At 40.1% G+C, this 24,806-nt stretch overlaps 1 protein-coding gene and 1 long non-coding RNA gene across 3 annotated transcripts; both read right to left on the bottom strand.

Moving 5' to 3' along the window:
• Positions 1–3,999: 3,999 nt before the first annotated feature.
• gdf6a (growth differentiation factor 6a) lies at positions 4,000–11,049 on the bottom strand. The gene is made up of 2 exons (XM_061051184.1): positions 10,512–11,049; positions 4,000–6,259 (listed from the first exon to the last, which is right to left on the bottom strand). The coding sequence occupies exons 1-2, from the start codon at positions 10,870–10,872 to the stop codon at positions 5,298–5,300; spliced, it is 1,323 nt and encodes a 440-aa protein (XP_060907167.1). The 5' UTR covers positions 10,873–11,049; the 3' UTR covers positions 4,000–5,297.
• A 5,241-nt stretch (positions 11,050–16,290) lies between these two features.
• On the bottom strand, positions 16,291–18,592 carry LOC132983139 (uncharacterized). 2 transcript variants are annotated; one of them, XR_009674791.1, is made up of 5 exons: positions 18,499–18,592; positions 18,225–18,325; positions 16,697–16,743; positions 16,475–16,619; positions 16,291–16,347 (listed from the first exon to the last, which is right to left on the bottom strand). It is a non-coding gene; the product is annotated as an uncharacterized LOC132983139 (long non-coding RNA). The 2 variants fall into 2 exon arrangements; XR_009674790.1 differs by lacking the exons at positions 18,225–18,325; positions 18,499–18,592 and having other exon boundaries at positions 16,697–16,947.
• Positions 18,593–24,806: the final 6,214 nt, after the last annotated feature.

The raw sequence follows: 24,806 nt of genomic DNA on the forward strand, positions 1-24,806 counted from the left end.
TCTGTAGTAGGATCAATATTTAAGGATCATAAAAGAGGCAACAACTTTCACTTTCAGCCGTGCATTGACCCTGAACCTAAAGGAACCACTTTAGTCATTCTGCACAGTGACAGGCAGGCTCATCTGATCTGAAATTGCATTATTGATGCCTGATCTTTGGGCGGTCGGCCCAGCCCGGGCTCTTGCATCTTCCACACCTCGTAATCAAGCATAATTGAGGTTAACTGTACGGCACGGCTGAAACGTTAGACAGGTAAGCCGCAGCCTCTCATGATTAATGTAGTGCGTTAGTGTTCTGGGCTCTGACCTTTTGAGATAGGCCAGGCCCCATTTTTAAGTGAAAGCTCTGCCTCTGCCGAGTTGTGGAGTTGTCCATCAAGCCTTCCTGCAGCCCACCACCCTCCACCCCACCAACATCTCCCCTCCCAAAGGCAGATCCTTGTCTTGCTGCCTCATTGCCCCTGACCCATGTTTGTTTGCCTACAAGTCTCGTTTTACAATGCAGAACCAAAAGCTCTGTTTACCACCCAGGTCCCTTTTTAAATGTGGGAGTGTTTTGTGTATTTCAGAGACAAAGTTCATGGGTATTGATTGAGAGTGGATCAGAAGTGAAAAATTTCAGATCCTGGGTTTTTTCCTTACTTTTTCGCATGAAATAATTTTCAAGGCTACATTAGAGCTGCTTTGCTTTTAAATAATTTTTTACCCCTCCAAAATTGCAAGTCAAAGCGTTCACTTTAGGCCTGAGTTGTCCTCCTTGGTGTTCAGACCAGTGAATGTCTTTGTCCGGCCCCTGTTAGTCAACGACCCTCCCTCTCCTCCGCGGATGTGAATTGGCAGCGAGGTCATGTCCTTGCCTTGCTCCCCAAACATAAGCATTGTCAGAGTTAACTGAGTAAATTTACTTTGGACTCCAGCTCATTCAGAACCCTCACACAAACACACACAGACACTGAACACAAAAAAAAAAAGATGAACTTTGAGTACACAAAAAGGCAGTCTTCTTTGCAGGAGAATCAGAAGGTGTACTTGTTAATCAGGGATGGCGAGGACCAGGGTCACCATGTGTAACATAGACCAGGGGCAGTAAATGGATGAGGAGGGGTGAAAGGGCAGCCTCAGACATTCCTTTCGAAAATAAACAGAACAAAAGTGAGTTTCCCAGGACAGGTATTCCAAGCAGATCTATCAAACTGACTTAAGGTTTGGTTTTTTTGTGAGTTGTTTTTAGACATTTTTGTCCAATATACATATTTTGTTTCCCATGAATTCAAATGAAAGCAAAGTTTTCACTGCAGTGGAAATAAGCTACATTAGCTCTATCCTCATGTTTCAAGGGTCCAGTTGGGAGTGAATTTAATGCAATTAGCAGGTTATCTTTGTTGAAGTGGAGGTGTCTGCTCTCTTCCTCTTACCGTATGGTCTGACAGGAGGGAGGGGACAGCTTTCTGCAGGACCACAGAAGAAGAGGTGGAGGAAGAGACAGGCAGCTGCCCCCTTATAGGAAACACCCTGGTCTTTTGTTACACTTAAGCTGCTCTCTGTGGGGTTTATTATCTGTCTCTGCTTAAGCAGCAGCTGCCAAGTGCAACTACCTCCTCTTTTAAACAGCAAATTTTTTAGAGTTTAAGTTCCTGGAAAGTGAGTAGAAAAAAATCAACAAAGCACATTTTTGTTCTGTCAAAATAAGTCTAAGTGGATCACAGTAGAAAAGGGATAGTGACCTCTGGCATTAAGGCACAAGCAAGTGTATTTAATGTTCGGGGCCGACCCTGCCTTTGTGTTGAAGCCAGTGGTTCAATGGAAGGCGGCAGTAAGGGTCACATCAGGCATCTGCTGCTTTCCTGCACTGCTCATCTGTCCATCTGTGTACGCTGTGACCCTTCTGTCCACTCACAGAAACAACTGCATACAGACAACCAAATCCTTAATGTTGCATGTAAATGCACACAAACACTGCAGACATGTCAGATTATTTTTTTATTCTGTGTCTGTTTACTGCAGAGAAACAGCACCTTGCTTTGGTTTGGCTTCTTGGCCAGAGAAAGGTGTCAGTCTTTATTACAGAAGAACTATAGTATCTGCAAACCAAAATTGTGCAAACTAGAAGAAAGTAGAAAATGTGATGCAACAAAGATAAAGGAAAGAAAAACAGCTAGTAGCAGTTTAAAAATCCGTCCCCTCTTATTGATTCGCCTCTCTACATTTGAATTGTATCCTTTCAACAAATCAAAACACAAGATCTAAGCCCTCCCGATCAAGTTTGTAATGCACCGTAATGCCCATTAGACAATATCTGCTTGCTAAGAGGTCCCTGCTGTCTGGGAGATCAGCATGATTTATGTCTTTCTTGTCGCTGATGAGGACATCACTGATAACGCAGAGGTTAAGTATGAGGAACATTTATGTCTTCGTACGGGCCAAGACTTTTTTTTTTTTTTATATCTTGGATAGGCTCCCGGGCTTTTCACTCACAGAAACACCTAGTAGATCTTCCCTCATGCAGTTTTACAGATTTCTAAAGAGGAGCCTCTGTGCACAGATGTGGGGTGTCAAGGCTATTTGTGCTCTAGATGAAAAGGACCCGTCTCTGTGCTGGTTTCAGACTGCTTGGACTAATATATTAGGACCGAGTCTCAAATAAACACCACTCTCTTTTTTTCTGCTCTCTCTGCTTCAGTGTGCAGCTTAGGGACAATAAGCCAGTTGTGATGAAGAACTTTATAGGAACATTTAACTTGAGAGTGAGGGATTGAAGCGGGTAAACAAAGCATTCCTTTCCCTTTCATCACCGTTTAACTGTTCCCTTCACATTCAGTCTCACCTCCAGGCCTGTGCCCACCAGACCAGGGAACTTGTCAAATAAATATAAATCAAAAAGTAAACGTTTATCCCACAGGATACCATGAAAGTTGCTCAGAAATGTACACTGGATTGTGAAACATTACACTGTTTCTAATCCACGATCAGCTGCACAGCCTCACCGCTGCACGGTATCTCCCATGGTGCACTTGTGCAGCGGGGATAGCGTGGCTGACAGCAGCACCCCAGCGATGGTGTTCCAGACGTTTAGCCTGGAGGGCCATTTGGTTATACTCAGGGGAATGCTTGTTGTGTCAGTCATTTGCAGCGACCGCTAAAGAGTGCACTTAGCATCCTCTGTTTCCCTGTAGCAAACATGTGGGGAGTGACATGATACTGTACAAGAGCCTGGACAACATATAACATTTCAAAGCAATTTCCTAATTGTTTCCAGGCCAAGGTCGATAGCCTATATGGAAGCAATCCCTTCTTTCAAACTTTTTTCATCCACAGATTGAGAAACATTAAAGTGTTAAGTAAACTTGACCCAGGCAGGCTAATTCATTGGGAAATAGTTGTGGTTTGTGCATTCAGTGCCATATCAGTGACAGTCAGTCAGTGGATTTCCTTCTGCTTGGATGGTCACCATATGTTTAGATATATGTTCTGTGGGGCACCATCCTGAAGCAGACAGTCCCTAAGTAATGACATTTGTTGTCTATGATGAGAGACTGTTTACAGAGGGGAAGAATAGATTAGCATATCTGAAGGCAAAGGTAGACTATAAGTGCTCCATATGCTCTGCATTGTTGGATCCTACTGCTATAAAACTTTCATTTTAGATAGCCTATAAAGCCATTATAGTATTTATTTCCCAACAGGTCTCATAAGAATGCGGTGTTTAACTTTATGTAAATGTATTCTCTAGGAATAAGAAATATGTGTTTTGTTCTTAGCCTGATTGGATATACGCTTGATATTCACACAATAGAATGTTACCCAGAAATAAAGGATTTCAGAGAGAAAAAAATAATAATGTGATTTTCTTTTCATGTGATTAATCCAAAAATTGAATCAGGAAAATGTATTGGCCTGGTATACCTTGAGTGGCCAGCGATTTTTGTAATTGTCTGTGTTTTTCCTGTAGTTGGAGGCTCTAACCAACACTTCCAACAAATGAAATGAGGCCAAAAAGAGTTGCATTAATCATCAGAAGTACCAGACTTTGTTTTGAATTTTATTTGTACAGTAATGGTGTGGAATATTATCCAGTAATATATGTAAATAAATGATCTTATATATCATTGAAAAAGCTCTTTACACTCTAACTGAATGCACCTCAAAACTCAGATCCGATATGCAATTATGAGGTAGACATTAATAATGGTATTTCCACCCTCTGCGAAAAAAAACTGAATACACCTTAAATTACTCTTATCAATGTACGAAATATATGATTATCATGAAACTCTGTACATCACAAATAATAAAATAATTATAGAATAGAAATTATACCGATTTGAGTGCATTTTGTATATTTACAAAGAAATGCCGTTTTCTCATTTCTCTATTCGTTGCACTTTGTAAAGTATTCCTGTACAAATATTTACAACTCAAAAAAATAATGAACAGCAGTGCATTCAAAGCTAATGTGCATTTAAATATCGTCTCGTTCGCGAGTCTTTCTCTTATATTTTCGTCATCAGAAAGATGGACTCTCTGCCTGACCTGCGTGTCCTTCGCGCAGTCAGTTGTGGAAGTGCATTTCGTAAAGATGCTGACTTTTGAGCAAAAAGTTCGCCTCAGTTATGTGCTTATTTTTTTAAACAACGGGAGCCCAGTCAGGCACGAGTCTTTCTGTGTGTCCTTTCTGTCCACTGGTCTCCAGTAAGGCAAAACAATCTCTTGACGGCATTACTGTCACCACCATTTTATCTCCTCTGCTCAGAACAGTCCATGTTTGTGTGTGTGTGCGTGTTTGGTATGACATATGCACCCCCTTTTTTTTGGGAAACAAGCACTTGCTCGGGTCTGTAATGACTCCAGCTGGACGGTGGCAATTACGGCCTGGATGCACAGACCCAAAAGAGTCCGGCCTGGCAGGCAAGATCACACGGCAGAGCTGCAACAAAGCGCTGACAGGCAGAGCGCTGTCCTCTGCTCTCGGCACGAACAGGTGCACAGCCGGGCTCCCATCACAACAGGCTCCCATCCCGCCTCGTACCCAGTCCCTGTGCCATATGGACACGTCTCACTCTGGGAAACAAAAGCCTGTTTGATGAGCGCTGACCTGTTGCGTGGATCGGAATGAAGGCGTAACACTTTAAGGCAAAGAGTGTGAATTATTGTGACTGTGCTGAGTCTGAATAAATAGCAGAAATCACCTTCGCGTCAAAGCATTTCAGACCGTTGAGGGCTTCAGCTCTCTGCAGGGACCCATCAAGACTCATATTTGATGTGAAGTCTTTTAAAGTTTTTTATGAACTAAAGGGCCGCTACCTGCACCCGCACTGCTCCACCACCATGTCCTCATACTGTTTGTACACCACGTTGTTCCCTGAGTCTATGTACAGGATGCTGATGGGGCTGAGTTTGGTGGGGACGCAGCAGCTGGGCGGGGTGCTGTTGGGGTCCATGGAGTTCATGAGCGTCTGTATGATGGCGTGGTTGGTCGGCTCGAGGTGCGACCTGAGGGGGAAGTCACACACACCCTCGCAGTGGTACGCCTCGTAATCCAGGGGCGCGATGATCCAGTCGTCCCAGCCCAGCTCTTTGAAGTTCACGTGCAGCGCCTTTTTGCTGCACCTGGATTTAGACTTCTTCCCGTGCCTCTTTCCGTGCCGGTTACTCAGCGCCGTCCTCCGCCGCCGTCGGGGCCCCTCTCCTTTCACTCCCCTCAGCGACACCCCCTCCTCCGCTGCCGCCTTCACCGCCACCACCTCCTCCTCCTTGTCGACCACCGACCTCCGAGACTTGATCTTCTCCTTCATCTCGTTGAACAGGTTCTCTCTCTTCTTGGAGCGCGTGTAGGCCACCAGGATGGCCTTCTCCCGCTGGGACCGGCCGCTCCGGTCCAGCCCCAGCTGCCTCAGGTCCACCTCGGTGTCTGATTTACCGAGAGTGACGCGGAGCTGGAAGCAGAGTTGGTTCCCCTGCTGATGGGTGTGATGATGGTGATGATGCTGGTGTGCTTTAAACATTTCCCACACATCCATAACCTCCCAGCCGGCCTTGGTGGAGTCCAGCGGGTCAAGGGACCTGGAGTCCAGCAGTCTGTCGGAGCGACAGGGGTAGAGCTGGATGTCGTACAGACCCGGGGTCTGCAGGGGACTCTTCAAATCCCCGCGCGCTCTCCTAAATATCCTTAATTCCGCCCCGACCAGCTCCTCTTTGTCTGAAAGGGTTGAGACATCAAACAGATACTTTTGTCTTCGCAGAGGAGAGTGCAAAAGATCGTCTGCAAGGATAAAAGAAGAAAATAATTGCAGTCAGATTCACTTAGGGTGTACAGTGTTCAGAGGGAGGGGGGAGGGTGGGAGGGGGACTCATTTTCTTCCACAGAGGCCTTCTCTCTCTCTCTCTCTCTCTCTCTCTCTCTCTCTCTCTCTGTCTATCTCTCTCTCTGTCTCTCTCTCTCTCTCTCTCTCTCTCTCTCTCTATTTCTCCCCCTGTCTCAGTTGTCTTGTTTTTCAACAAACTGTAACTGACAAGTGAAAACCTCACAGTTAACACCATGTTTGTTATTGATCAAACTTTTGTACCGTCCTAAAAATCTTTGTATTATTACATCTTTAAATCAATTAAGACTGCAATTTCTCTTCAGTTTCTTTGATTCGATGTAATGCTAACATTTCTCAGTATAACAAAATGATTTGCATCTGAAGAACCAACAATGGTTCCGTTTTACAACGAGTGTTAAATGATTCAACCGTAAACTGTAGTTTCTAACCTTCCTTATTTTCCTTTGCACCTTATTGGCATAACGACTATTGGGAATTATTATCTATTGTTATTCAGAGCATACAACTTTCATGTCATAACGATGAGATCCGAATCGTTTGTCCTCGCATACATAAATGTGATAGGCAAAGCATATTCGCTAAGGCAAAATTTCGTTGCAATGACAATAATCCAATCAAAATGAAACGCAATGCCGCTTTTAATCAAAGCCGGCATGTTTTAATGGAACATATTCTGCCTTCGTTTCACTTGATGACAGATTAATTATTAATTTCCAGCTCCTTGACAGGGGTGGAAGTGAACTTTTCCCTCTCTGCAGTCTCTAAAGCTCTTAAATCAGAACTTCAGACATGTTTTCTTTTTGGGGAACTCTTGCAGAGTTGTGAGGCAAAAGGAAAAAAAAGAATAGAAAACAAAACAAGGGGCCTAGTGATATGAAGGCCCCTGGCTGCTACCAGACACAACGGACCAAAAGGCGACATACTGTACACTCAAAGAAACAATACACAATTAATGCATTATTCTCCGCTGCAGACCCAGGAGGCCTGCAAAAATATTCCACCGAGGCATCCAATGAGACTGGAATCTAACAGGGTGGAACAATGCATGAAAAGGCGGCAGCGTTCACTAAACGCATTTTTTTTTTATCTAAAAAAAAATGTGAAATGCACTTTCTACTGTGTTTAAAAGCAAAGTTTTGTATTAGTGTCAATTATAGTCAGCATATTTGATCAAGCTGCAACTTGGTGCATATATTTTCTACTTGGTTTGATTAAATTCCACTTTAACAAAGTCCTTGTATTGTTCCATGTTTTTTTTAGGGGATATAAAAAATGGCAATTAGGAGTGATATAATGATCTTACTTCCAACATTTAACCTTTTGTTGGGATGTTTTTGCTAAAATTGTCAGCAGTTTGCTTAAATGCAGAATTAGAAGAAGAATTCATCAAATGAAAAGGGCCCAATGATTTACGCGTAGGTATGTGAAAATGTATATGCACAAATGTTAACCTATTTAATAAAATTTAAATTTAAATCCAAAAGTGTTACTTTAATTAAATCAAAGCGTGTGATTCCCTTCTTTTCTATCTCAAGGCTGTTTAACCAAAATAGCAGTGGCATTTCTCTATCCCTGTGTTATAATTTATAAAACTTTGTTCTAAGGAGGTATTTGAGTCTAGTTGTCATTTTCCCTCTGTGAGCCCTGCCGAGTGCCGAGTCCAGCAGTAAAAGCAGATTGAAACCTTGTGCTCGTTTCAGGGATTTGTGCCGTATGGTCTGAATTAGGTTTCTTTTTTTTTAATAAGACCTCAAACAAATCGAATACAAGTTCACCAAATAATTAACAGTTCTGAATTCCCAACTTCCTCATTAAAGCACTTCCCCTCTTATATTTCATCCCATCCTGCCAACGACAACATTCCGCTTCAAACGCGCCTGCACGGACTAACTGACTGACTGACTGTTTGGACCACTGAGAGATATTCGTGTTGACAGTTAAAAATGTACAAAGTTGTCTTAATTTCATTACTATGTTTAAAACGCGTTTTCCCTTAACGCATAAGATGCCTGCCGGTGGATAATTGGGGAGGAATTCGATGAATTTAACTTTGTGGTTATAACTGCACCCGGCGCACTTTTGTATGACCTTGTATCTTGTATTTTGACAAATGAAAAACATGTTTTTGTCATCTATGCCTCTGTTGGAGAGAAGGAGAGAGAGAGAGATGGAGTAGGGGAGAGGGAGAGGGAGAGGGAGAGAGAGAGGCCGGACTGCACCATCTGCGCTTTAATGAGTTACCCCAAGTGCCAAAAGTAATTTTCAGATTCGAGTTATTCTTTTCTGATCTTGCCTTTGTGACCTCCAGGAAATACCCTGCCTAGTTTTATAAGCCAACTTCATTTACCTACAAAAGTGTGGAAGCCAAAGCACCTGTAGATCATAGGTGCGCACACGGTAAAACCTGCATGGATAATTCATGCGTAAAAGACGCAAAAGCTGTTACTTTACGGGTGACAAAGCTGCCTCATGAGTGTTTTTTCCTTATGGTTTTGAATAATGAAACTTCTCAGCTGAGGTTCATTCAGCAGGTTAATGCAATGCAACACATTGGGGATGCTGGGAGGAATCCCAAAAGAAACCAAATACGCTTGAGCTGAAAGAACGGGAAGAAAAATAATTTTCCGTAATTAAAGTGGCGGTCGCAAAGGGAGGTTCCGCAGGGAAAATAAATACGAACCACTTCACAGCGTAGAAAATGGTCTTCCATATTTTTTTTTCCTCTCGTTGTTTTTTGGTGATGTGCCCATCGTGGCCGAGCTGGGTCATTATGGGAGAATAGACAGTGTTTGATATGTTATGACATGAACACTCAATTGGATCACCGAGTTCAAATACTCCAACCAGCCGTTCGATGCCAAGCAGCTCTCAGAGGGTACAGCTCGGGGTCAGAGCCAGTGACACATCACATCAAAATCACAGGAGAAAGTGAGGCGTTTCTCCTATCAAATCAGTTCACACTGCAAGAAATGGCAACAGCGAGGAGCCTTTAAGCTTTAACTTCATTCTTAAAAACTTATTTTTGGTCAAAAAAAAAAAAAAGTTAGGGTGGGATAAAGACGCTATTGTTTCGAATGGAGTCTGGCTGATTTAGAGAAAACGTAGTATCCTTTGATATATGATTTTATTATTTAATATAACTTCAATTGAAAAGAAACGTGCAATGCAAAGAATGAATTGCAGCCCAAACGGAAGATAATGTGATTTAAGCATCCCGCTCTGTAGTGTAAATCTCGTGGTGATGGATGTTTTTTTTGCAGCGCGCATTTTGGGACTGGCAGTATTTGAGACAGAAGGGAATGCAAACATAGATAGCTTTTATTTCTCCAGCAAATATTAACTCGGCTTATGTTCCAGGATGTGTGTTGGATGTGTTAGTGTTTATCAGTTAGTGTTTGTCCACGCGGGTTGGTCAAGTCGCTTGGTAACACATGTTAACTGACCCAAACACCTGCTTCTCACACCGAGCCGCTCTGCCATGGCCCCCAGCTTCCTTTGTCAGCACAAGTGGGCCAAACTGAGCTCCATAATGGCAACAAATTGAACTTTTTCCAATGTTCTGGATTTATGGAGTTTGTATTTTTGAATGTTCAGGATTGTGCTCAAGGTTTGTGTTTGGACGTATAGGCTACATGAAAAAAAAATCGAAAATGAAAGAAGAACAATAGGGTCTTATATCAATGAAAAGTTTCACGTATTCACGTGGTGGTTGGGAGCGGAGTAGTTATGCTGCAGCTTGCACTGACAGTGATTTACAGCCTTCATTTAGCGAGCGCCTTAATTAGTGTTTTACTGTCGTGTTACCCGGAGGTTAATTTAAGCGTAATATAACTTAATACTCGGAAAAAGTTACGGGAATGGCAGCTGTGCAGCTTAAAGATCCGTATGTAATGAAAACGTTGTTAATCATCAACATGTAACTTTGCAGCTCTTAAGACTCTTTTAACAAATATTGTGATTTAAGAGTATTTTGTGCGCGTAAAACTACATTAACACGTCATTTGACCTGATCCGAAACGTGCGTAAAAGTTTCCGCCGTGCATTTGCTTTTCCTTAATTTTGATTAACTAGTTTTTTGTAACATTTTCTTCACAAGAGGAGACTATAAGACATGTCAGCCGAGGACAAACTGTGCCACAGAATTATGCAAGAGTGAGTCGATGGAGTTTGCAGCAGACTGAAACCAACCTGTTCCTCTGTCCACAAAACTTGTTATGGTGTTGGCAGATTTAGAAGAGCGGAAAAAGCTTGCGTTTAGTCCGAGCTTCTCTGCAGCCGAGTATGTCCTGTATATGGAGAGCATGTATTCATGTGGCACAATAGCGTCCTTCAGGTCTTCTTTGTGATGGCCAACGATAGGATGCGAAGACGTAAAGATGTCTTTCAGGTATTTGGATGACCTTTGTCCGTCCTGATGAGAGATCCTGGCTCCCCTGTTTCTCCTCGGCGCAGAGGGAGAGATGATAGCAGCAGATTGGAAACACGGTATATTCCCAGGGAAAACAAGCAGCAGGCCCAGATATAGCGTCACGAGTCGAGATGCGTCCATGGCTGGAGGAGTCACCGGGAGATGTTAAGAAGCTCTTTATTTACCGCTCTGTGAAGTTGGATTCAGGGGGCCGCCAGAGTCGGAGATGGTGTGCGCGTCAGGGTCGGAGAGCTGCTGCTTTTGCGCTCCCCTATCCCACCAGAAGAAGTGCGTTTTGCGCTCTGGACTCAACACAAGAGCGGAGACTGTTGGGCCGAGGGAAACACGCCCACATGGTCGCTCAGTGCAGGGCTTCCCAAACGATTTCATGTCACAGACCACAAAACGGACGCGCATAAAAAAAGCCAAAGTACCGCCATTGGAAAAGTAACTGTGGTTTAGCAGGCAAATGCTGAACAGTCTATGCCGCCCATATATATGTTGTGTTAACTGTATTTTACGTGCCAGCTCTGACTTTACGTCATTTTAATTGTTTGACTAAATTACATTAAAATGAAATCATGGCTAATTATGCTGACTCTTGTCTTAGAAATAAATGAAGCCACACATGTCTGAGCAGCATGGGTGTCTTTAGATTATCAATAAGTTTATAGTTGAAAAAAATATGTAAATCCAATTCTTTCTTGGTTTTGTTTTTTTAACAGAAACAAAGTTATTGTCCTGCTTATCACTAGTATTTGGAGCACTGACGCTTTGAAGGACATGTCAGATCTGATTAGATTAGATTGTACGCACAGATAGGCTGAAGTCGTCGTTTTGCATCAGGTACTCATAAAGCAATTGCATCTTTGAAAGAAACATAATTCAAAACTGAATTTGACACTTTTTAGTGCTCGATTATTAATTCTATTAACGTATTAGTGGGATGAGACAGTTTGCTGGAAGAAGGGGGGGAGAAAGATTGATCTAAACATACATACATACATACATACATACATACATAGAAACATACTTACATACACTGAACACAGGCGTCTCGTGCATTTAAATAAAACCTTGAGGCTCGCTCACATTCATTTCAAAATATTCAGCAACTGGTGTCGACCTAAATCGAACGACATCAAAAACTTTGAAACGACACTACTGACCTCTAGCGGCCATTGCTACTTATTGCAAGCCGATGTTTCCCATGTGCAGGAGTGTACGGAAGATACAGAGACGACAAATGCTGCGTTCATGTCCCCTTGAAAAATCTGCGATTTAAATATCCTTTATCAGTCCTGATCAGCTTCCAAACATTCAATTAAATTTCGTCTTTTTTATTGAGAGCAAAGTGTAGAACTATCAAACATTGTGGTAAGCATGCACATTAGGGGATTGAACTTGCAGGTTGTATTTCCGAGTGCTAGCAACACATTTAAAAGAAAATAAAAACATTAGTAAATATAATCTGTTACCTGGCATCCATATGCGTCATAGGACTTTCCTGGAGCAAAATCCACCAACAGATCGGAAGAGGAGAGATTTGTAAATTGATTGATTGTTAAATCTAATTTAAAGGTGTACTATGTAGATTTGGTAGTGAAATTTGAAAGTTCGAGAAGTAAAACTGTTCCATGCTATATTTCCTGAACTAAATACAAACACCTTATTCAAAGGACAAAATGGGTCCCTGGAACTCTGTTTTGGAGCTAAAACGGTACCAGGAGACAGTTATAGTTTCACTGTTGCGGCCCACGACCATAACTTCTCGCTTTCAAACATTGTTCCAGGGACCAAATATTTCTCTGAGGACAGTTTATATATAGTTATGAACATATACCACAGAATCTGTAAATTTATCCAACTTTCACATTTTTCGACCAAAACTCCATGGTGCACCTTTAAATTCCAAACTGTGAAATATCCTGGTAAGTTGCCTAACTGAACCCTGTCATATCAAAAAAAGTCCTAATACAGTAGCCTACCACATACAACCTTTATCCTTTATGGTAACACTTTATAATAACCATCATCTATAAAGGGTAAATAAGGGTAAATATATAGTTAATTAACCATTAATTAATAGTTATTTACTGTTAACAAACAATGAAATGATAGTTAATAATGTTTGCTAATGATTTGTAATACTATAATTTATGTTATGTTAACAGTTTATTGATGTTCACATTATAACATTTCATACACTTTATAAAGTGTTTGTTAATGATGACCAAATGATTTATAAATCTTTAAGAGATGGTTTATAAAACATCTATAAACATTACAGAGATACATGGACCAGATATTTGTTCATGGTTTGTAAATATTTTATAAAGCAACTATTAGCATTATTTGGATGGTTATTATAAAGTTGGAACTGAAGATTATAATCCCTTATTAATACTTTGTAAAGCATCTATAAATATTTTTTAGATAGATAATTAATACTTTATCAATGATTAATAATTGGTTTATAACCCATCTACAATCATTATCCACACCATGTTTGTATGCCTCATTAAATGTTTCATAGATGACCTATAGAAGATTATTTTTTTGCACACCAATAACAGTATTGAAAACACTATATTTTACAAACCTTTAAGTTAATGTTGACTAGAAGGAAGACTCAGGGGGAATCACACCGAGGACCTGCCAAGAGATCACCTGATTGTAATAGAGTGGAACGAATGGCTGGGTAAAAAACATTATAGTGTTTCTTTAGGACGCCTGCTTGATGATATTGTTAAGTGTAGCCCAGGTTTAACTATGACACATTCCTCTATTTTAAAATGAACATATATGTAGTGGAGGTGTAACTCAAAATATAAAGTTATTGAAAGGTAGTTAGAGGGTTAACTTTCTGTTGTTGTCTTTGAGTGATTTGATGAATTTGTAAGTGAGCCAATCGGTGAACTCTATTAGTCCGTGAGCCGGCCAATCCAAGTATCAACGCCTTATTTGCTACATATTTTCCTACAAAAATGAAATCATAGGATGGGTTTAATATGTAGCCAAAACCCCCTTGTATTCATATGTCATGTGTCATACTACATACCTCACTGAAATCACAGTGGGGTATGTAGTTAATGTAATTCATGATAGCAAAGATAATACCTATAACTCTTAAGATACTTATAGTATAATATAATAATATATTATTATATTATAATTAATATAAGACCACCAGCCACCACGGCTCAAAACATCAGCATATAGCTCTTTATAGATGCTCATACTGATTTATATATTTTCATATGCAGCTCATGCATGTCTCAGTATTTTGCTGTCTTTTTTTTATAGTATTTTGTCGTAGATGTCCTGACCTTGTCTGTTTGTTTTTTTGTCATGTATTTGTCCCCAGTTTGTCATGCTATTGCACCTAATAATAAAAATTAAAAAAAATACTTACCTGTGCTTCTGAGTGACTCACAGTGCTTGCCTAGTGGCTCCTTGTTCCCCTTTTTCGGATTTTGAACGTTTTTTTTTGTTTTTTTTATCTTTTTGTTTAATTAAATATTTTACTTCCATATCTGCAATTGGGTCCAGTTCCTTGTTTTCCACTTCCTGACAGTTTCTTGCCCATGTGTGCAAGGCTTAGTCCTGCCTTGTTGCTGTTCTGCCTTCATGGGCAAACTTTTAAGATGTGCAAGGACCTTTTTATTCCATTTGAACTACTGTAGCTTTTTCTTTTTGAAAATTCGGCATATATCCACAAAACACAGGACCCTGCTTCAGATGAAAATGTTTCCCCGTAGTGAGTTAATATTGTGACACTGTCATAGACATGCGATGGACTTTTTTTACATTTCAGAATGATGGTTGTTGTCTTACATGACTTGTGACATTTTGATGTAAATCTGACTTTCTATCTCAATTACTTTTTTTTATCACACTATTCTGACTTTGGCCTTTCTCATTTGGCCAACATGACTTTTTATCTCATAATTTGAACTTTCTTTAGGTCGACCATGTTATGTTTTCCCATTGTCTATTTCCTATTGTGTCCAAGTTTCAATCTACTGCTTACATGCACTTTCCTAATATCATGTTCCAAACATAAAGCTGGATCCTCTCCTTAAACCACATTTACACAATTATCCTTTATTTGCCATGTAAACATGTAATTGATCATTTTCTCCATTATTTTGCACATTTTAATGCAATTGGTCTGTAATGTCCTGGACTTGTACAATCTTTTTCTTGTAAATTAGAGCTAGGGGATATTTGTTACAGAAGTGTATTTGTTTTGAACACAGAGAACATCTTTGTGTGTGTTGGAAAAAAACTAGGATTAATACACGAGTAATAATTTCTTTGACTTTGTTGTTAAAGAGTTCCTGAAGATTGAATAGACCTTTTTTTTGTAGCAAATATTCTCAACCTGTCATTAAAACACTTTGTTTCATTGCATTGGATCCAAAGATGGATTTAAGGATGTTATAAACGACCTGTGTCTTTAAGTGTGTTATATGCTATATGAAAAGTTCTCAGGTCTCAGTTTGATTTGAAACGGTTTGTGAAACATTATCCTGGAGAAATGTCAACTTTCATCAAGTCAAAGATCATTTGTATAACACCTTGGTAATTAAAGTGCAGGGATTTCTCATTATATGGAGAACATTTTTACAATAGCTCAAATGAATTGTCATTATTAAAAATGTTGTATTGAAGGAGCAGTGCTGAACGACAAAATAAATATGTGACTCTGGTGTGACGAGCCCTCCACACCGTGCTGCTGGTTTGTTCTCTGTTACAGGTTCAGGTCAAGGCGGGGTCGTAATCAGGGGATGAGCTGCACCTTGGCCCGGTGTAGTCCTCATCCATATAATCCTCTCTTCAGGACAGACGCTCTCTCTCTCACCTTGTTCTCACATTTGATCATTGTAAATAAACGTGGTGTTATTTTGGTAGAGCTCGTCTTCGACTCCTGTTTTTGTTGCAGCCTCAGAGCCGGGTTGTAACAATGGAAAGAGTTTCTTCTTTCTTCCATGTTTTGATATCGTTTGACACAATACAGACGCAATTACTCTCCACTGTGGATCTTCCTCCAAAAGAAAATATAAATGTCTTTCAACAGATATTTTGTCAAATATGTACTTGAAATTGGAAATTTGATCAACTCCTCTGTTGGATTTCAGGATTGCATCATATTGGGTATGATAACAGCAGCAAAACATAAACTTCTAATTAAATAATTCAGAGTCAGGATATTCAACATTTTTGAGAAAACCTGTTTTTTCCTTAAGGTGATATTATTAAGGATATATAGATGACCCTGACATCAAAATAAAGAGAAAATACCAACAGTTGACAGAAGAGATTATTCATGGATCTATATTTATTCAGATTTGATTTGCAAACTCTGTTTTTGCAGCTGATTCTAAATGTTGTGCCGACCTCCTGCACATGGGAAACATCGGCTTGCAATAAGTAGCAATGGCCGCTAGAGGTCAGTAGTGTCGTTTCAAAGTTTTTGATGTAATTCGATTAGGTCGACACCAGTTGCTGAATATTTTGAAATGAATGTGAACGAGCCTCAAGGTTTTATTTAAATCCAAACTCGTCCGTCTCCTCTTTAAATGGAGTCCTCTGTTTGCTTTGAGGTCTCAGCTGAAACAATACAATTGTTTAGTGGACATACATCACAAATAAAATGAAGTTCATCTAATGTCAGAGAAATGTTCCTCAAAGTGAGCCATGTTTTCTTATATATTCAGAGCTGTTTTCATGAAGTTACCGTTGACACTTGTCTCTCGTCTTTTCTTCTTCTCTCTCGTTGTCGGTCTGTTCATTCAGCCTCATCCTGTCTGTGTCCTCTGTGCTGCTTCCTGTCTCCTCTGTTCTGTTGTTCAGGGCTCTTCTTTAGATTTCACCTCCTGTTCCTGAAGAAAAAAAACAAAAAAAAGAATCAAAAAGGATCCCATGCTGAAAACAAACGTTGTGTAGGAATCAAACTCACCTTTTTTAGATCCCACCTGTCCGCTGAGGGAATGAATCAAAGAGACGCTGGGACATTCAAGGAACCAAAAAGTTCATTTTGATGAAACAAAATGTAGCTCACATCACATGACCTGATATTAAGTGACATCATTAATCATCACATCACATCAGATCAGATCACATGACAAGACAACACATCACAACAGAACGTAACACACAAAGACACAACAAGACACAACACTGCACAACAAAACAAAACACAAACAAGACAACACATCACATCAGATCAGATCACATGACAAGACAACACATCACAACACAACGTAACACACAAAGACACAACAAGACACAACACTGCACAACAAAACAACACATGACATGAATAACACAACATAACACATGAACACAATATAATACAGAAACATAATATCTGAAAAAATCTAACAAAACAACAAAATACAAGACAACACATGACGTAATATAACACAACATTAAATATTTACACATTAACACAACATCATGTGAAAAAACATAAAAATCTGAAAAAATCCCAACATCACATTAATATCCCCTGACTATGTTTTCAAGTTTCCAGTTTTCTATTGTTAAGGTCTTAAGAGCCAGAGTTTACCGTATTTGGATGAGAGGAGGAGTCGAAGAGGAGCAAGAGGTTACCAACAGAAACATATCAAAAAGTTAGCAGACAGTCTGAGCCCGTTGTTAGTTGATGAGCTGGTGAGGGAGCTTTTTGACAGAATAAGTCGACAACAAACCTGAATCTCAAACAAGAGCTGCAACAATAAATGACAAACACTAAACAAGATTCATGTTCAGTGAGTAAACACACTGATATGTGCCTACAGCGAGAACAACCAGAAGTTCATGATAACATGAATAGATGCTGTCACTGTGATATAACTCATTGGTTTGTTGCCTTTTTAAAGCCCGTTGTTACCTGGAGACACAGGTGCATTAGAACCAAATACTAATACAAGAAGATACCAGATAACCAAACAGTCTGGACAAATAGCTAGTAAACACAATGTTCATGACATTAATGTAGTATGAGACTGAAGTTATCTAAGATGCAAGAGTTCATAAAACAGCAGACTTGCCCCTTACCCACATTCATTTCAAAGGTTAGAGCAGCAGGAGAATGTCAGGTACCAGGAACTAAAAGTAACAGGTTTCTCATCACACAATCCTGATAACCATGCAAGAGCCATTACAATTCAAACAATGTAACAAGCCAGGTACATTTAGCTTATGTTTCTATCATACTTCATATTCAGGTTTTTGTTTAATTTCAAGTTAATTCTGATGCGACCATATTTGGACATGAGGAGGAGGAGCTTGAGAGGAGCAGGAAGTTAGCAAATATCAAGTTATCAGACCAAAAGTCCTTACTCCTTATCAATTCATTAGCTGCTCAAACAGCAAGTTTCCAGAATGAGTTTCTACATTAAGTTATAGTAGGTGATAACATCACAAACACATCACAACCATAGACTGTAACGCTTTTGTTGCCTTTTGGAAGCGTTTGTTACCTGGAGCCACGGGTGACTTGAGGAGAGGGTGGAGCTGAGGAGGAGCGCTACATGAGAACAACTTTGTGCAGGAGATGTTCAATATAATGCTGGAGGAGGAGCTGGAGAGGAGCAGAGGTTAGCAAATGCTTATTTAGCATGTGGCTAACTCATTAGCTGCCTAAAGATAGTGATGACAAAACATGACATCACAACCACAGATTTGTTAAATGAATGGATGATCCCACTGTAATAGAACTCATTATTTTGTTGCCATGTCAAAGCCTTTTGTTACCTGGAGACGGAGGTGACCATGTTTGAATACGACGGTGGAGCTGAAGAGGAGCAAAGCACTGGCAAAAGACAAGTTACACGACCAAACAATGTAACAGTGTTAAAACACAGAACAACACAATATACCAGGTACAGTGAGTAAAGACACTGATACCATGAGCACAGTGTTAAAACACAGAACAACACAATATACCAGGTACAGTGAGTAAAGACACTGATACCATGAGCACAGTGTTAAAACACAGAACAACACAATATACCAGGTACAGTGAGTAAAGACACTGATACCATGAGCACAGTGTTAAAACACAGAACAACATAATATACCAGGTACAGTGAGTAAAGACACTGATACCATGAGCACAGTGTTTAAATAATTCAATGAAATCCTGGGTGTTTCATTTTCACATTTTTGTGATTTTTGGAGGAGAGGAGGAGCTGTTGAGGAGCAAGAAGTTAGACCAAAAGTCGGGACCTCTTATTAATTCAATAGCTGCTAAAACAGCTAGTTTTCTTCACATTATAGAAGAGTTATAACATCACAGCACATCACAACCATAGAGCGTTAAAATGGATGTATCCACTGTGATGTAAACTTTGGTTTGTTGTCTTTTTAAGCCTTTTGTTACCTGGAGCCACAGGTGACCATGTTTTGAGGAGAGAGAGGAGCTGAGGAGGAGCGCTACATGAGAACCACGACGTATGCTGGAGATGATCATTATAATTTTATAATAAATTCAACTTCTTCTTCTGTGACCATATTCAGAGGAGAGGGTGGAGCTAAAGAGGAGCGAGATGTTATCAAATGCCAAGTCATCAGACCAAACAGGGAGTGCCCAAAGAGCTAAAGAGAGAAAACTACATCACACATCACAACCTTAGTCTGCAAGAATATCTGAACTTAACTTATCTAAACTTATCTGAACTTAACTTATCTAAACGTATCTGAACTTAACTTATCTAAACTTATCTGAACTTAACTTATCTAAACTTATCTGAACTTAACTTATCTAAACTTATCTGAACTTAACTTATCTAAACGTATCTGAACTTAACTTATCTAAACTTAACTTATCTAAACGTATCTGAACTTAACTTATCTAAACTTAACTTATCTAAACGTATCTGAACTTAACTTATCTAAACTTAACTTATCTAAACGTATCTGAACTTAACTTATCTAAACTTATCTAAACTTAACTTATCTAAACGTATCTGAACTTAACTTATCTAAACGTATCTGAACTTAACTTATCTAAACTTATCTGAACTTAACTTATCTAAACGTATCTGAACTTAACTTATCTAAACTTAACTTATCTAAACGTATCTGAACTTAACTTATCTAAACTTATCTGAACTTAACTTATCTAAACTTATCTGAACTTAACTTATCTAAACTTATCTGAACTTAACTTATCTAAACTTATCTGAACTTAACTTATCTGAACTTATCTAAGCTTAACTTATCTTATTCTATCTTATCATATTCTACTCAACACAGTAGCTTATCTTGAGTGAGGACGCTTCCGTGGAGGCTCTCCTTCCGCCCGAGGAGGAGCGAGAATGGGGGGGGAGAGGGAGAAGAGGAGCAAGAAGAGGTAGAAGAGGGAAAGGAGGGAGAGAAGGAAGTAGGAGGGAGAGAAGGAGGGAGAGGAGGGAAAGAAGGAGGGAGAAGAGGGAGAGAAGGAGGGAGAGGAGGGAGAGAAGGAGGTATAGGAGGGAGAGGAGGGAGAGGAGGGAGAGAAGGAGGTAGAGGAGGGAGAGGAGGGAGAGGAGGGAGAGGAGGGAGAGAAGGAGGTAGAGGAGGGAGAGGAGGAGGTAGAGGAGGGAGAGGAGGGAGAGAAGTAGGGAGAGGAGGGAGAGAAGGAGGGAGAGGAGGAGGGAGAGGAGGGAGAGAAGGAGGTATAGGAGGGAGAGGAGGGAGAGGAGGGAGAGAAGGAGGTAGAGGAGGGAGAGGAGGGAGAGGAGGGAGAGGAGGGAGAGAAGGAGGTAGAGGAGGGAGAGGAGGAGGTAGAGGAGGGAGAGGAGGGAGAGAAGTAGGGAGAGGAGGGAGAGAAGGAGGGAGAGGAGGAGGGAGAGGAGGGAGAGAAGGAGGGAGAGGAGGAGGGAGAGGAGGGAGAGAAGGGAGAGAAGTAGGGAGAGAAGGAGGGAGTGGAGGAGGGAGAGGAGGGAGAGAAGGAGGGAGAGGAGGAGGGAGAGGAGGGAGAGAAGGGAGAGAAGTAGGGAGAGAAGGAGGGAGAGAAGGAGGAAGAGGAGGGAGAGAAGGAGGGAGAGGAAGGAGGGGAGGAGGGAGGTGAGGATGGAGAGAAGGGCGGAGTGGAGGAGGGAGTAACAAGAGGAGAGAGAGAAGGAGAAATAGGAGGCAGGGGAGGAGGCAGGGGAGGAGGGGGGAGGAGGAAGAGGAGGGAGAGAAGGAGGGAGAGGAGGGAGGGGAGGAGGAAGTGGAGGAGGGAGAGAAGGAGGGAGTGGAGGAGGGAGAGAAGGAGGGAGTGGAGGAGGGAGTGGAGGAGGGAGTGGAGGGAGAGGAGGGAGAGAAGGAGGGAGAGGAGGGAGGGGAGGAGGGAGAGAAGGAGGGAGAGGAGGGAGAGGAGGGAGAGGAGGAGCAAGAAGAGGAGCGAGAGAAGGAGAAAGAGAAGGCAGGGGAGGAGGGGAGGAGGGGGAAGGAGGAAGAGGAGGGAGAGAAGGAGGGAGAGGAGGGAGGGGAGGAGGGGAGGAGGAAGATGAGGCAGATGAGGAAGAAGAGGAGGAGCTCACTTGAAGGTCAAGGATCAAGCAGTTAGAGGGACAGGCAGGAGGAGAAACAGAAGGGGACCTGGGTGGAGACGGTTCTGGAGAGCTGGCTGCTGCAGGGACCCTCAGACTGGTCTGATCCGGGTCGTGGACAGTCCAGTGGGAGCACTAAAGACAGAAACAAACCAACATTTCAACATTCAAAGTCTATTTGAACTCGACCTGGTCTGAAGCCTTAAATTAAACTGTGTTACTATTTTCAGTTTGTGTGAAATGTCTGTCATGTGTTAATGTGAGTTTTAAATGTCATTTAATAAACTTTAATCAATCCTCGTTTAATCTCAAAGTTATGATCGTGTCGACAGTAAAACAGTTTTATTCAAAGAATCAATCTTACGTCGTCCATGTTGACACTCTTGAGCTTCGTGATGATGTTCAGTCGATGTTTGGAGAACAAAAAGTCCTTGATGAAGATCTTTGTCCAAGAAATCCTCCAAAATATCAAACTTTGAAAGCACAGTGAATATTTGCTGCTGTCTCTCACTGAGATTTGTTTCAAAGTACTTTGACTTTGTTTCTGTTCGAATTACTTAATTTTAGAATCGTCTCCTGGCAACCTGGGTTACTATGGAGATTTGAAGTAGACTATTTAAATCTACGATCTACATTTTTTAAAAATATATAAAACTGGGATTTATTTTTAGCCAATTATTTTTTTGTCACATGCACTTAATAGTCTTTGGTTTGGTAAACTTCATTACAATATATTCAAAATGGTAAATGGACTGGACTCACAGCACTTTTCTAGTCTTCTGACCATGAAAACCCCAGATTTGTTTGATTTTTTTTGCACATATTAACCCTTCCGTGCATGAATTATGATATCAGGTAACCAGTTGTTTTTTTTAATGCAATTTGCAATTTTGGTGACATTATTATTTATTATTTAGTTACAGAAATTTCCACCAGTGTGGACATGATGCAACCCTAAAATGCCCAAAATACTTGTATTTATTTATTTTGGAGACCAATTATCTGTCCTCATTTATAGGTCAGGTTTTGGTGACGGGTTGGAAATCATCGGACAGCCCGAGGTCCATTCCACGGAGGACTACGGATTCCAGATTGTCCTCAGATCCAGATATACACAGATTCCAGTGTTTCCAGAGTGCACAGATTCCCAGTCCTGTTGGTTGGGTGGGGAGCCGGATCGTGACTTTGACTCTGACTTTAGAAGGATTTTCCCTTCCTTGCTCATCGTGTGGTATGACAAACACTGACACACATTCATAAGGGACAAAAAGGGTTTTCTTTTTGTGCGCACTTGATTATTTTAGTTTGTTATTTTTCACATCTGTCATACCTGTTTATCTATGTATGTATGAACCATATTTTGTGTATTTAATATACAGGTTCAAACTTTCATTCTGGTGTGGAAATGCTCTTTATTGATATTCAAATGATCTGGCTCTTAACAATCTAGTTTCTTTTGATATCGGTCCACATTCACATTGATGACAACATATAAGATCAAATTCTAAAACTGTTTAGACCATTACTAAACTGTAAGAAGGGCTACAGAAGCAAATAGATACAAATCAAATATAGCTGCAAGCAACAATTGTAGGGGTCGAAGCATTGAAACATTGAAGTAGCAGCAGCAGTATCTGACTTTGTCAATTTATTGATTGTTTGTGTCTCTCTGGCCTCATATGCTGTTTGTTAACTTTGCTGTTGCAAGAATTGGGGAAAAAGTGTTTGCATTAAAATAAAGTTGTCATTTCTGAGTTGTTGTGTTATCTTCTTTTGAAGTCCCATGACTTTCTGTTCATAAATGTGTGTTACTTGATGTTTTATAAACCACTTAATATTTTGTTAATTATAAATATTACAAGCATTAGTTGCAACTTTATAATAGTCATTCACATATTGTTTATGAATGGTTTATAAACCATGTATAAAGAAATTGTTAACGTTTTATAAACATCAATTCCAACTTTATAATAACCATCCAAATAATGTTAATAGATGCTCTACACATTATTTATGAACCATTTACAAAGTATTATAATCTTCAGTTCCAACTTTACAATAACCATCCAGATAATGATTGTAGATGGTTTATAAACCAATTATTAATCATTGATAAAGTATTAATTATCTATCTAAAAAAATTTATAGATGCTTTACAAAGTATTAATAAGGGATTATAATCTCCAGTTCCAACTTTATAATAACCATCTTAATAATGTTAATAGACACTTTATAAAATATTTACAAACCATGAACAAATATCTGGTCCATGTGTCTCTGTAATGTTTATAGATGTTTTATAAACCATCTCTTAAAGGTTTATAAATCATTTGGTCATCATTAACAAACACTTTATAAAGTGTATGAAATGTTATAATGTGAACATCAATAAACTGTTAACATAACATAAATTATAGTATTACAAATAATTAGCAAACATTATTAACTATCATTTCATTGTTTGTTAACAGTAAATAACTATTAACTCACGGTTAATTTAGTATCTATTTACCCTTATTTACCCTTTATAGATGATGGTTATTATAAAGTGTTCCAACCTTTATCTATAACCTTTTGCATGGTATTTGTTTTGCAAGCTTTTTTTGTCCTTATTTTCGAGAAAAACGTTAGGGGCGGTATTTCAGGTGAATTTCTTGCAGCAGCATATATTTTGCACTTGTTTTGGCCTAATTCGGCCTGTCACTCTTTGATTAAATGATTACCTTGAGAAACGTGCGAGTGCAGCCCAAGCATTTAGCCTAAATTGCAGGGACACAAAATAGGGATTCAGGTCATATTGGGATATTATTGTCAAGCCGTTAAGTCCGTCATCATCCAGCAGAGGGCCTCAGTGATAAGAAGAGAAGCAGCTGCTGACAGATCGCATGTTGACATATGATTCAGCACCACCGAGTGCCCAGAGCGTCTTCACAAGCCAATTTGACGCATGCGTAATGATAAACAGCTGCGAATGCGAGACCAAGCACGTTTATGTTTGGGTATTTCATCAGTCACATTGAAATATTTTATTCATCTGGACTACACTGACTATCAGTCGGGGTTTTTTCTTAATTTTTTGTTTGATTCATGGCGCAGTTTTCAGGCTGTTGCCATAATGATTTTTACATGACATGAATAAATGAGGACATAAGAAACTGCTTCATTCCTGATTTCAGCACCATGGAGAGCAAACTGGCTCGTACACTGAGAGGTAGTTCAACACAGTACACACAGACCTCCTGCCGGTGTTCAACACATACTTGGCCTGTAGGCTATGTCATGTTGTGCGTCAAACCGGCTTTGTAATAACGCGAAACTGTCAGAAACTAAATGAAAGATAATTAAACTATCAATCACCATTAAGCATCAATGATGAGCACATCTTCGTCAACGTCATGTTTATGAATAATATCAATGAGGACATATTAAACCCTCTCAGATAAAAACGATATGGTCTGTATATTTTGGCCCACATGCTATTTGACCCTGTTCTAGATTTACGCATGTGCAGAATAAACGTGTCAGAACATATAACCTATTAAG

The sequence above is a fragment of the Labrus mixtus genome, chromosome 11 (genome assembly GCF_963584025.1).
Source record: "Labrus mixtus chromosome 11, fLabMix1.1, whole genome shotgun sequence".
Classification (NCBI taxonomy): Eukaryota; Metazoa; Chordata; class Actinopteri; order Labriformes; family Labridae; genus Labrus; species Labrus mixtus.

Coding starts and splice junctions, on each gene's coding strand:
- gdf6a (XM_061051184.1), bottom strand. CDS start 10,872: ATGGACGCATCTCGACTCGTGACGCTATATCTGGGCCTGCTGCTTGTT. Junction 6,260..10,511: donor TTTTGTGGACAGAGGAACAG/GTTGGTTTCAGT, acceptor TTATCCTTGCAG/ACGATCTTTTGCACTCTCCT.